This window comes from Podarcis pityusensis, assembly GCF_964106645.2.
Source record: "Podarcis pityusensis genome assembly, chromosome: 2".
Taxonomy (NCBI): domain Eukaryota; kingdom Metazoa; phylum Chordata; class Lepidosauria; order Squamata; family Lacertidae; genus Podarcis; species Podarcis pityusensis.
The window spans coordinates 9,059,579-9,072,647 of NC_138029.1; the positions used below are offsets into that span (position 1 = coordinate 9,059,579).

At 45.6% G+C, this 13,069-nt stretch overlaps 1 protein-coding gene across 1 annotated transcript in view; it reads left to right on the forward strand.

Moving 5' to 3' along the window:
• Positions 1-1,121: 1,121 nt before the first annotated feature.
• The window catches only part of TFCP2 (transcription factor CP2), a 37,526-nt gene continuing 25,578 nt past the window's right edge, over positions 1,122-13,069 (forward strand). Inside the window, exon 1 of the mRNA XM_080994708.1 lies at positions 1,122-1,862. Within this exon, the coding sequence (XP_080850834.1) occupies positions 1,741-1,862 (122 nt within the window). The 5' untranslated portion in view covers positions 1,122-1,740. The remainder of the gene's footprint in view (positions 1,863-13,069) is intronic.

The window sequence follows — 13,069 nt, forward strand, 5'->3', positions numbered from 1 at the left end:
GGACATAGGAGGAGGAGGCCTGTGAAGGAACAGGCCTGAAATAAAGCAATCCTCTCGCCAGACCAGATGCCTTCTTTGATCCCTTAGTCAGGTGTAGGAAGATACTTTTGTTTTGCATGCCACCCCAATCTGCAAGCAGTGTGAGATTCCAGGGGTTCCAGGCACTCACCCAGGGTTCATGTTTCCTTTGGCAGAGGAGGCACAGCGGAGACTGTGGTGTCTTTATTAAATATGGTTTACTTACATATATATGCCCGGAACTGATAATAACTAAACTGAATTTGGAAGATGCACATTCCCAGCTAAGTGGGGTCAAGGTTGCAGATTTAGGTGTACCTTGGGAAATAATTAGTGGTGCAGCAATAAAACTGCTAGTGCATTTGCAAAGCTAAGCAGGGTCCGATATGGTTTCAAGTTGGATGGGAGACCATGTGTTATGATTCCTGCACTGCAGGGAGTTGGCCCAGATGACTTCCGGGATCCCTTCCAACTTTACAATTCTGTTATTCTAATTTAAAAAAAAATAAACCCCGCAATACACCATGGGGCTGTCTTCCGAGTAAGTGCGCAAGCAGGTTCAGCCCCTGCGCATCCCGGACTCGGGTCAGCACAACCGCCCTGCACCTCGCCCGCCCCAGCATTTAAAGGGTGCCACGAGGGGGAGCGGGAACCTAGCGCGCACGCGCACACCTAGGCCCCTCTCTCACTCCCTCCACCCCAACGCACGCAAGCGCGGAGAAGCCCCACTCCTCTCACCCACGCTTCTGCGCCGGGCACCCAAATAACCACCTTCGAGGCCCCGCCCCTTTCTGCGACTCGGCCTATGGGTCGAGAGAGGCCTCCTCGCTCCCGCCCTGCGATTGGCTGAGTGGAGGAGTGGGCGGGGAGGAGGGCCGTGGTTGGCTGCGGGGCGGGGCGCTCGCCCGGCCGGGCTTCTGCGTGTGTAGCGGAGTTGTCTGCCTTTCTCTCTCTTGTCTGTCTCTTTATCTCCCTCCTGCCGCCTCCATGTTGGAGGAGGCCTCGGGGCTGGCGGCGGCGGCGGGAGCGAGCGCGGCTCGGCTGGGCAGCTTCCTCGCGCGCGCGGGCTAGGCGGGGAGGGCGGCGGCGGCGGCGGCGGCGAGCGAGGGCGGCCGGGCTCCGCCGTGTGGGGCTGAGGGGGCGCCTGCCTCACGGGAAAGCGCCGGCTGAGGGAGCCGCTTGGGCTTCTCCCGCGTCCTCGGGCGGCGGGAGCCGGAGGGCGTGTTTGGGTCCACGTGGTGGCGGCGGCGGCGGCTGTGGGGAGAGAGACCCTCTTCTGGAAGGGGGTCGTCGTGAGGCGACGCGGAGCAGGCGCGGGTTGTTACCCACAGTTGGGGTCGCTGAGGGGGGTCGACTTCTCCCTCACTCGCGCTCCCTGAAAGCTGCCTGCCTGCCTCTACCCTTCCCACGTGAGGAAACGTAGCTGGGGGGGGGGTCCCTAGCAGCCCAAAGGGGTGCAGGCTTGGGGGTTGTTTTGCAAAGGCGGCGGGGGGGGGTGCTGAGCGGGGCTGCCCCCCACCCCTCAAGAAGATGGGCGTTTGGCCGTTGGGGTTCCCCTCCACGTGGCCGGTGTTCGTCTGAAGGGGAGGCTCTCTGGGATAGGTAATGGTGCCTGGAAAGCTGCCCGGGGCTATCCTGGCGTGCATGTGAGTCTTCCTGGAGAAGCCCCCCCCCCCTTCTCTCTGCCCGAGGCTAGTCAGCCCCCCCAGGTGCTGCGCAAAGATGGCTTGGGCTCTGAAGCTGCCCCTCGCAGACGAAGTTATCGAGTCCGGCCTGGTTCAGGACTTCGATGCCAGCCTCTCAGGAATTGGCCAGGAGCTGGGCGCTGGTGCCTACAGCATGAGGTAAGGAAGGGCTATTGCTCTGTCCAGTGGCTTTTTTGAAGGATATCCATCTGATTGATGGAGCTCCTCGAAGGGCTGAGTTCTGAAATATTTATTTGGGAAGGCTGAACTGGCATGTGTCACTTTTCGTCTCTGTGTCTGGTGCCCGGAGTGTAATTGAACCTAATGGCATCTCATGTTACTTTTGGTCCAGTATCCTATGAGCCGCTGCTTCCTGCTTGCACCATGTGATGTCCTTTTGTAAGGAGGGTGTATTATGAAAATACTGTATGTTGTCATGTCTTCCTCTAAAATTGTGGGGGGACATTAATCTGTTATGCAAGCTACACATCCCCATAACTTGCTGTAGCTTGCTGAATGAAAGTGGGGTTCACAAAACAAGCAGTTTTACCAAGTTGTAAAATAGATAAATCCATAGATTGTAAGACTGTCATAATAAGCTGCACATGTGTCAATCTCGTAGCAAGGTTAAGCTTGATCTTGAGTTGATCATACTTTTATCCTGAATAGTTTGATTCCTAACATGTTGCTCTTGCATTAATCAGTACTGTAAGAATTAAAACTTGGTAATGAACATCAAATTTGCACCTTATTTAGAGTGATTATCTAGTACAGCTTTGCCCAAGATTTTTCTTCATAGCAATAGGATTGTTTAAAACAAATGCTTTTTAGGAAATGGTAAAGTAGAGCCTACTATTACTTCCCGAAGTAACTGTTCACATTCATGTCATCAAAATGTAACTTTCTTGCTTTCACTGCATAACTTGTTGGACACCTAGTTGGATTTCAGAATGCATCTAACCATACTGTATTGATGGCTGATTTTCTGAATCTAACTTCCACAATTTTTCTTTCTTGCAAGTAAGATGCAGCCATTCAGGCTGCCATCTTGGATAGGCTCCTTCATAAAAGGAAGGATAGGGCAGATCACATGTTTTTGTGTTGGTCACCTGCTGCTATTTGATAATGGATGGAGGAAGCAGACATAGACATCATAGGAACACTGCTGGATCAGATGAAAGGCCTATCTAGTTGAACATGGTGTCATCACAGCGGCCAGCCAGATGCCTCTGGGAAACCCATGAGCAGCACCTGAGGGAAATGGTAATCTGTTTGAGATCGGCAGCTGCTGGTACTGGAGGCAAACCTCTTAATACTGGAGCTAAAAAACTATAATGACTATAATAATAATAATAATAAATTTTATTTATACCCCGCCCTCCCCAGCCAAGACCGGGCTCAGGGCGGCTAACACCAAATATAAAAGCAGTTGATTAGAATACAGCTTAAAAAACAAAATTAAAACAAAACATTAAAATGCAGCCTCATTTCAGTGGAACTCAATCAAAAACTTTTTGGGGGATAAAAATGTCAAGTCTTCACCAAGGCTAACTATCCAGACTGGTCCTACATGGGCCAGAAAAAAGCCAGGGAAGTCCCCAAATAGGAGTTCCAACACAGAAGGAGAAAGGAAAAAAGAAAGAGAGGGAGGGAATCAGATTGATTCCAAGCCAAAGGCCAGGCGGAACAACTCTGTCTTACAGGCCATGTGGAAAGAAATCAGATCCTGCAGGGCCCTGATCTCATGAGACAGAGCGTTCCACCAGGCTGGAGCCAGTGTTGAAAAGGCCCTGGCTCTGGTTGAGGCTAATTGACTTCCTTAGGGCCCGGGACCTCTAAGGTGTTGCTATTTATGGACCTTGAGGTCCTCCATGAGGCATACCGGGAGATATGACTGGTAGACATTGATAGACTTATCCTTCGTGATCTCCTTTTAAAGCTATCCAGTGTAGTGGCCACCACTGTATTTTATGATAGCAAATGCCACAGTTTAGCTAGTTTCCACATGAACAAATCTGTCCTCGCATCTGTCTTGAAACCAAGTGTCCCCAACTTCTATTATTATGAGAGAAGTCCTGCCTATCCACTTTCCTTATGCCATGCATAATTTTAAACACTCCTATAATGTTCTTGATACCCTCCCACTTGCTTTTTTTCTGAACTAAAAATTAGCTCCAAACATTACAACCTTCCTTCCCTGGGAGAGTCCCTCCATCCCTTGGGTTGCTTTTTTGGCTTTTTGGGTTCTGTACACTAGTGCCCTGGATCTGCTGTTCAGTGAGAATGAATCCAATGCCACTTTTATGTAGTGTACAGACCAAGGATTATTGAAGCTTTAAGCTTGTTTTCAATAACTACCTCTGTGTGGGTGGGAAGAAGTAGTCAGGTGTAGCTATTAGATGTAAGGGCAGCTGCCCTCATTCTAACTGAGCACATTTGGGACTTTCCTGAAGTGCTTTTTTTACCATTTTTTACTGGGGTCCATTAGTGTACCAAGAGAATTGAGTCCCCAAAGCCCACACATGGTGAAGGCTGCTTTTTAGATTCCCCGGAAGCTAAGTACCGTATTTTTCGCTCCATAAGACGCACCTAGTTTTTGGAGGAGGAAAACAAGAAAAAAAATATTCTGAATCTCAGAAGCCAGAACAACAAGAGGGATCGCTGCGCAGCAAAAGCAGCGATCCCTCTTGCTGTTCTGGGATAGCTGCGCAGCCTGCATTCGCTCCATAAGACGCACACACATTTCCCCTTACTTTTTAGGAGGGAAAAAGTGAGTCTATAAAGTGAGCAAAAAATACGGTAATTCATGTCCTGTGTCTGCCTTATGCGATTCCTCTTGTTCAGTCACTCTAGATGCAGAACTACCTTCCCTCAGTGGAGTATACTCTGATAGTTAGCTACATAGAAACAGGGGGTGATCTCCACAATCTGCATCTGATTGATTGATTGATTGATGTCAGCAATTTTAGAATGGTTACATGTATGATGGCTTAACTTCAGAAATAAAGCTGCCTCATAGGTTGGGTAGGTATACTTTTACAGCTCTTTCCTGACTGCTGCTTACTGAAGGAGGCAGAATACGGAAACTGCTTTACTGAAAATGTCTTTAAAAACGCCTTCTGATACTAAGCCTGTTCAAACATAATGGGCCAGATTCAGCTAATTAGTCCCACTAGCGGAAGCCTGCACAACAACTTCTGCTAGTGCAACGGGGCTTCCCCCCCTCCGCTTGCTCCCTGAAGTTGGCTCAGAGGGGGAGAAGAGAACCCCTAGAGCAGTCTTTCTCAACCTTGGGTTCCCAGATGCTGTTGGACTACCACTCCCATCATTCCTGATTGCTGCCCCTACTGGCTATGAATGATGGGAGTTGTAGTCCATCAACATCTGGGAACCCAAGGTTGAGAAAGGCTGCTCTAGAGCAGCCCATGGGGTGAGAAGGGAGAATGTTTCAGTGCAATTGATTGCACATCTGCCTCAGTGTGGTGTTGAATTCCTCCCATTTTGGTCCTGGGTTCCAAGAAGGAGCCCTGAGGAGTCCTTAACTCAGACACTGTCTCTTCCCCATTGAGCAGTGGTTCCAGACTTCCAATCATGATTTAGTGTCAAACCACAATTTGCCTCTTTGAATGAACAGCCAGGCTAAGGTCCGTGCTTGCTACAAGCCCGGATCCCAGAACATAGTCAAATGCTAGCTTCCAGAAAGTTGCTGCTAAGCCATATTTTGAAGTCCGAGACTGGAGAGTGTAGGGGTAGATGAGGCAGTGTGTGAGCCTGAGGCTTATCAGGGATTGCTTCCATGAAAGTAAACCTTGGTTTGGCATTATTTGACTCTGGGTCTTTCGACACATTGATTACAGTGTGCTGTCACATTATAAGGGTGGTGTTGTGATGAATCCTTAATGTGAACTGGTCAAGCCAAATCTTTCTGAAAGATACTGCTCTGGTTTAGTTTCAGCAGAAAGCTAAATGTTCAGATTCTCTTCCATCTTTGTTGGGGATGGGGAGCAATCAACTTTTCAGCTGACTGTTTTGGCGAGGGTTAATTTGTTGCATACCATTGAAATTGCATAGATCAGTTGGCTGATGGGTAGACAATTCTATCCCATAACATGGGGTTACACTAGACAGCTTTTAGGTTCTTTCCAGTGCTGATCTTCGGTGACATAGGCACTTTCATTTAGATTTGCCCAAAGGAGAAAGAAACATTGTAGAAAGGAAATTAAAAATAACAACACTGTGAGCACTAATTTCCCAATGTGACATTTCCTCTTGGAGATGTTGATGCAATCATATAATCCAGCAGTACAACGCAATTAATTGTGTTGCTTTACCTGCTGACACAGGAGGGACTGAGCCTTCAAGAACCTGGAATTTCACTTACAGCACAGTTACCGTTTCTAAAGGTACATTGGCAGGTTGTGGTGCATGCCATCTGCCACTTGGTAATTATTCCTTAAAATCAGGCATTTTGGAGTTTGCTTTTATTAACTGAGTAATAAAAGAGGTGAAAGCCCAGGGACTAGCTTTCAGTAACTTAGCACTTAATGAATTCTGGAAATCCGCTTGTGACTCTTGAGTTGTTTTTAAAAGTGATGCTTGAGGTAGTAAAATTAGAATTTGTGTGGATGTAGGAATACTGTACATATGTGGAGGTGGCTGAAGCTACTCCAGCTGCCTTCAAAAGTCTGCACTATATCATTACTGCTTTTCTTTTTCTGGCAGGGAAGCATTTCTGTTTGCTCCCCCCCCCCCAAAAAAAAAACTTGCAAAATGACTTTCGCCTTGTACCTATGAGAGCCCAACTATGCAGTCAATGAAAGTAGACAAAATGGGTGTGTGTGAATATTAGATGGGTTGAATGACATTCCCCTGTAGAAACATTTAGATATACAACACTTTGGTTTTCTGCAGTCTCGGAACAGTGAATAACAGAACTATTTCTCAAATGCTGCCTGTATTCCTTTTGCAAATGATGTATGCTATTTATCAGTTGCTTGTGCAATCTGCTGTGCTTCTTAAGTAAAATGTTCTATATTCTGAGGGTTGTTCCCAGTTTTGCACAACACTTGTGCAAGCTGCTTTTTAACAACGATTCATTCTGCGTGCTGTGATGAAGGCTGAGGAGCTTGACACAAAGTGAATTTTGTTGTTGTCTGTAGGATGAGTCATGTGTTGGGTTTTCTTAAGGGCACAAATGCCTGACAGGTTTGCATTTGGGGCAGGTAAACCTGTGTTTGCAAGGCTTTGTTTTGCTGGAAGAAAGCAATACATTTCTCTAATGTACAATCTGTTAATCTAGGTGGTTTTGAGTCTTAAAAGGGGCAATAGGTGACATTGAACATATAAATACTAGAAGGGCTTTTATGTTCTTACACAAGGAGATTGGCATTAAATGGGGCACAATGTAATCCCAGAACATGCAGTAAAATGCAGATAAAGGGGAGAGAGTGTAGATAACCACCATGAAGATGCTAGTATTTATATGTTCAATCTCCTTGTGTAAGAACATAAAAGCCCTTCTAGATACATTTATCTTTCAACACACCCTGGTTATGAAACACTGCCTGGGAGATTTGTCTGGCACCCTCTTCAATGATCTTTCGTTGTCTCTTTACTCATCTTTTTCTGCAGGCATTTGTTAATCTGGCTGGCTAGTGTTGTTGTGCTTAACTACTGCTGCTCTCTACTCTTGGAAGTTTTAATTTTCTTCCTTTCCTTAGACTTTGGGTACTGCAATGAAATGTTGCAGTTTGAAATGATTCTGTTGAGTGTTCTACCCACTTAATTCCACCCCCACCCCCACTTGTCATTTCCCTCCCCCTCTCACTCAACACTGAGTTGTTGCACCATTTTGGATTTTTCCACCCCATTTTGAGGGGTGTCTGCAAACCTCAGGGTTATCCTGCATCTCCTTGCCTTTCTCTTGTGCATCAGTTGTGCTGTTTTGGCTTCAGCTCAATGAGCACTGGAAGACCAAATCATTATTAGAATAAAATATATCTGCCTAAGTGGGGGTATAAAGTCCGTGTAATCCTGCATACCATTTTCCTCAGACGCCATCCAGTTGCTTCATGCCCTTTTTGTGGGTTTCCCAGATGTAACAGCCATTCCCTTCTCTTCCTCCCCGGTCCCCTCTTCAGCTCTGCTACAGTGGCTCCCATGCAAGCAATCATAACAAGAGAAATTGAGAAATCAGGGGTGTGGAAGGGGATATGACAAGTACACCAGAGGTCATTCTATGGCAAATGTCTTGCAGCATGGACAGGACTTCAAATTAAGAGCATCAGGTTGGAGCTTTATTGATTAAACAAATACCTAAACCATTTCACAGCATAAAGGCATTGAGGCGGCCTGTGTACACATTAAAAAACAGACTAAAACACAAGCTTTATAAACGACAAAATGATACATACAAACAACATCAGATACAAAATTGATATTCTATAGGTGACTGGGTTACACTCAGTAAAAGCCTTCCTAATCAAAAATGTCTTCAGGTAGGCACCTAAACAGGATTGCGCCAGGCACCTATCTGGTTTCAGCTGTTAATTGATTCCACAGAGCTAGAGCTCTATGTCTAACATTGCTCCATGTGCTCCTGATGTAGTTTGAATTGATTGTTCTGTGTAATTGAGCCTTTTGCTCTGGGGCTCATTGCCCTGTGGATATGGCATGTTGTGAGTCTGTCCTATATATATTTATCTCTAGGGCAGGGGTTGCCAGACTCCGGGCTCGGGGCTAGAATGTGTTTCTTCAGACCTTTTAGTTCAATCTGTGGGACTTTTCCCCAGGCCACATTACTCACTAGTCCTGCTCTGCACCTTCTTTCAAGTGATTTTTCCTAACTGGAATGCCTCATTGAACTGCGATAATGCATTTTGCTTGCCTAGGTAGAGGGGTGAAATGTCTGACTTTTCATTTGCTGAAATGTAGCCTATTGTATAAAGGTGAGTCACATTCAGAACACTACCTATCTCCCACCTTTGGTATTCATCCTCTCCCCCCTCCCACAACTCACAAAGAATTTGTGACCCTCAGGTAGAAAATGTTTCCCTTCTCTTTTACTAGGGGACAGATGTGTGGGTGGTCCTGTTTCGCCTCTTGTTCCCTTCTTATGCTGGCTTTAAATTTTGTGTATTGGGGACAGGCAGTTGTATGGTGGTGGAAGATCAGAGAAGTTTGTGGTGATAGCAAGCAGAACAGAGAGGTGACTGGATACTGTGAAGAACAGGCAGGCTATTATAAAAAGTGTAGAAGCTCCTTCCTCTGAAAAACAAGCCTCTTGTATCTGCCTTGTGCTGGTGTTTGAAAAACGAGGAATTATGAGAGGTTCAAACACGGTGCTTTCTTTAAAAAATCAAAGCTGAGAATCTTGATTCCTGCATTTGATATCTGAACCTGAGCAAAACCCTCTGTGCAGAATCTCTGTAAAAGATTCAGAAAAGTATGGGAGTACTGAAGGTCTTTTAACTTCTTCTGGTCACAAACCGGATATGGTGACAGGCAGAATTCCAGTGTGAAGAAATGGGTAGTTCAATGCTCTGGCCTAAATGAGGCTAGAGTTAACTGTGTTAGGGTCAAAGGGCCTTCTTTAATAAGTAATTTCCACTGAGGGTGCTAATTCTGGGTGGTGGATTGTAGGGGATGGTTGTTGTTTTGAGCTGCTTAACTTGGTTTCCTTTATCACCTTCCCTACAAATGGTTAACCTTTTTATTACACATGGGTGACATGGGAAGCTGACCTTATGGGAATTGTATAGAACTGAACCACAGTAGTACTGATAACTTAAAACTGCTTTATTTCCTAGCTTAGGTGCTCTTATCACAGTTCTGTTTTTAAAAAGCCTATTCCTTCTAACTTGGTTGTTAAGAGTCTCTTTGTTGAGTTGTCATCTCTGTGTGGATTTACTGGTATTCTTAATCTAGTACCAAGGTCATTTTCGTAACTTGAAGTTAGGTTTACACATGAACATATGAAAGCTAGTAGCACACCTAAGAGGAGAGAAAAACACCCAGCTAGTTCTTTTTCAACGTAAAGGAACATTCTCACATGCTTCCCTGGAGCCATATTTACTATAGACAACCAATCTAGTGACTGAGGTTGTTTGTGTGTGTGTGTGTGTGTGTGTGTGTGTGTGTGTGTACCATAAGAGACTGCTGAACAGTCACAGTGCTAGATCAGGCTTCTGAGTCATGTCGATTGGGTTCACGACTGCCTTGATGGTGCTTCTAACAGGAATCAGGTCTGCACTCATCTCCGCTTTCAGGCCGAGGGAGCCAATGTTTGACCACAGAGAGCTTTTCTGGGTCATGTGGCCAGCATGACTAAACCGCTTCTGGTGTAACGGATCTGGGTCGAAAATAACAGGTCGCCAGTCATTTTTTTGTGACTCAGGAGCACCACCCAGTGACACAAGTTGAGATTTCCAGTTGCTTTGTGACTCCTGCCACACCCTAATACAGTGGTACCTCGGGTTACATACGCTTCAGGTTACATACACTTCAGGTTACAGACTCCGCTAACCCAGAAATAGTACCTTGGGTTAAGAACTTTGCTTCAGGATGAGAACAGAAATTGTGCTCCAGCGGTGCGGCGGCAGCAGGAGGCCCCATTAGCTAAAGTGGTGCTTCAGGTTAAGAACGGACCTCCGTAAACGAATTAAGTACTTAACCCGAGGTACCACTGTAAAGGTGAAATAGCAACTGTTTCTGTACTCTCCAGAGCTGATAGAATTTGAAGGTAGCTGTGCATATCGTTTCTATATGGATAACTGAAGTAATCCCACATTTGCCTTCAAATTAAGCATTGTGGTCTGCTGTGTTGGAACTGGCTGTTTTGTGACTTCATTTAGGAAACACAGTTGGAATTTAGTATTCACCAGCTGAATTTGCAAACCTCTGATATCATAGCATTGCCCACTTCCAATTACGATCTGCGGCTAATAGACACGCTAATCTTCTGGAACAGATCATTTTAACCAGATGCTGAATTTGAATAGTTATGTAAGCCCCAGACAAGATTGCTGTTGGTTCTGTATTCATTGTTCGTGTATTGGAGTTGACTTCCTCAAAATAATGTTATTGAGGCAAGAAAAAATGAGCTATAAGGAAAAGGGGGGTACTGCTGTCTTAAATGGAAAGTTTTAATCTAATGTAAAACCAGTGTTCCTTCTCCAGTGTCTTGCAGGTTGTTTCGCTGAATTACATACTTTTGTTGAGTGGTCTGTTCTGTGCTTTGATGCAGAGATGTTCTGTTTCTGACATTTGGGCAACTGATCACACATGGGAGCTCTCCCTTTTGATAACTGCTGAGGTAGAAAAACACTGTGGATCAAAAATAATTTTTTGTTCCTCTGTATTTCATTGGCTTGTAGAAACCTTAAACAGTATATTCTGCTTGCAAATTGTGGGCAAAATTTGGTGTGGCAAGCAAAACTGGCAGCCTGATATACCAATGTTTGTTGTTTACTCACCAACTCAGAACATAATATCCCACCATAAACTGCCAAAATCATTGGGCATAAATTAAAATAACTTCCCCTGGGGTTAATACATTCTGGTAGTTGGTGCTAGCCCAGGCTTGAGGGGGTTATTGAACCACCACCCCAAATTTCTCCTGTCATGTCCTCAGCACTAGACAGGGATGTCTCAAGGCTATATTTTGGCCCATGCTGCTCAGATTCCTATGGAAAATCTCAGAAGTGGCTTGGAGCTGAAATGATAGGGACATTCTCGTATCCCTTGGGCAGTAAGCTTAGATGAGTGGGACCTACTGATGGACTAGAAGCAAGGGTCTTGAACTGCTTGTGAGTTGACTCAAGGCAACATTTTTTTCAATGACTGCCTTATTTATTAAAAAATTGTCCAGTAGCACCCTAAAGACCAACTAAGTTTGTTCTGGGTATAAGCTTTCATGTGCACGCAAGCTTATACCCAGAATAAACTTAGTTGGTCTCTAGGGTGCTACTGGACAATTTTTTATTTATTTCGACTGTGTCAAACCAACACTGCTACCTACCTAAATCTGCCTTTTTATGTTCCTGAATACTTTCCCTACCAGCCCATGGACTAATTGTACTAGATGTACCTTTGGTTGTTCTGACGTCTGCATTTGTGCAAGCATATTTTTAAAGCTAACATTCATGTCATATTTTGGATGTGCTGTAGGTAGAGATAGAGGCAAGTTGTTTATGAATGGAGCCCATCCCTCTCCTAACTTGAAAACAATTCTGTACCAGCTTCTTGTCCTCACCTGTAGTCTCCCTGCTGCCCATATTGACCCACTTTTTTGGTGAACCATGGAGAGTGCTGGAGAAACACCAACACACCACCTTGATGACTACCTCCACATGTTCTCTGTTGGCCTTGAATGGCATGGAAGGGAAAGCAATTCAGTTCTCTGGTTATGGCACATGCTGTTTGTCCTACAGTAAGGTGATACATATCCATTACTTCTGGTGGAAGCAGGAAGAAGAAGAAGAAGAAGAAGAGTTTGGATTTGATATCCCGCTTTATCACTACCCAAAGGAGTATCAAAGCAGCTATCATTCTCCTTTCCCTTCCTCCCTTCCTCCCACAACAAACACTCTGTGAGGTGAGTGGGGCTGAGAGACTTCAGAGAAGTGTGACTGGCCCAAGGTCACCCAGCAGCTGCATGTGGAGGAGCGGAGGCGCAAACCCGGTTCCCCAGATTACGAGTCCACCGCTCTTAACCACTACACCACACTGGCGGGTGTTTGTGTGTCAAGCTCCCCAGAGTCCAGTATTTTTCTCAAGCCTCCTGCCTGCAAGACCATTTTATTTAGTCTGTGTTTTGGCAACTGAGCTTATTCATAGGAATGTTGGTTTCTTAGCCTGTTTGTGGCAGTAGGTATACAGGATTTCAGTGGGTAGCAGAAATACCAAAGTTGCAGCATAGGGCATTTGAATTTGAATCTCTTTAAAACCATCACGTTTGCAGGTACATAATCAGAACATGATAAATAAACATGAGGAACTAGGAAAGAGGATTTTTTTAAAAGAAAGGGACCATGACAATATACCATTATAGGTAAAGGTAAAGGTACCCCTGACCGTTAGGTCCAGTTGTGGACGACTCTGGGGTTGCGGCACTCATCTTGCTTTACAGGCCGAGGGAGCCAGGCGTACAGCTTCCGGGTCATGTGGCCAGCATGACTAAGCCGCTTCTGGTGAACCAGAGCAGTGCACGGAAACACCGTTTACCTTCCCGCCGGAGCAGTACCTATTTATCTACTTGCACTTTGACGTGCTTTCGAACTGCTAGGTTGGCAGGAGCAGGGACCGAGCAACGGGAGCTCATCCCGTCGCGGGGATTCGAACCGCCAACCTGCTGAGCGGCAAGCCCT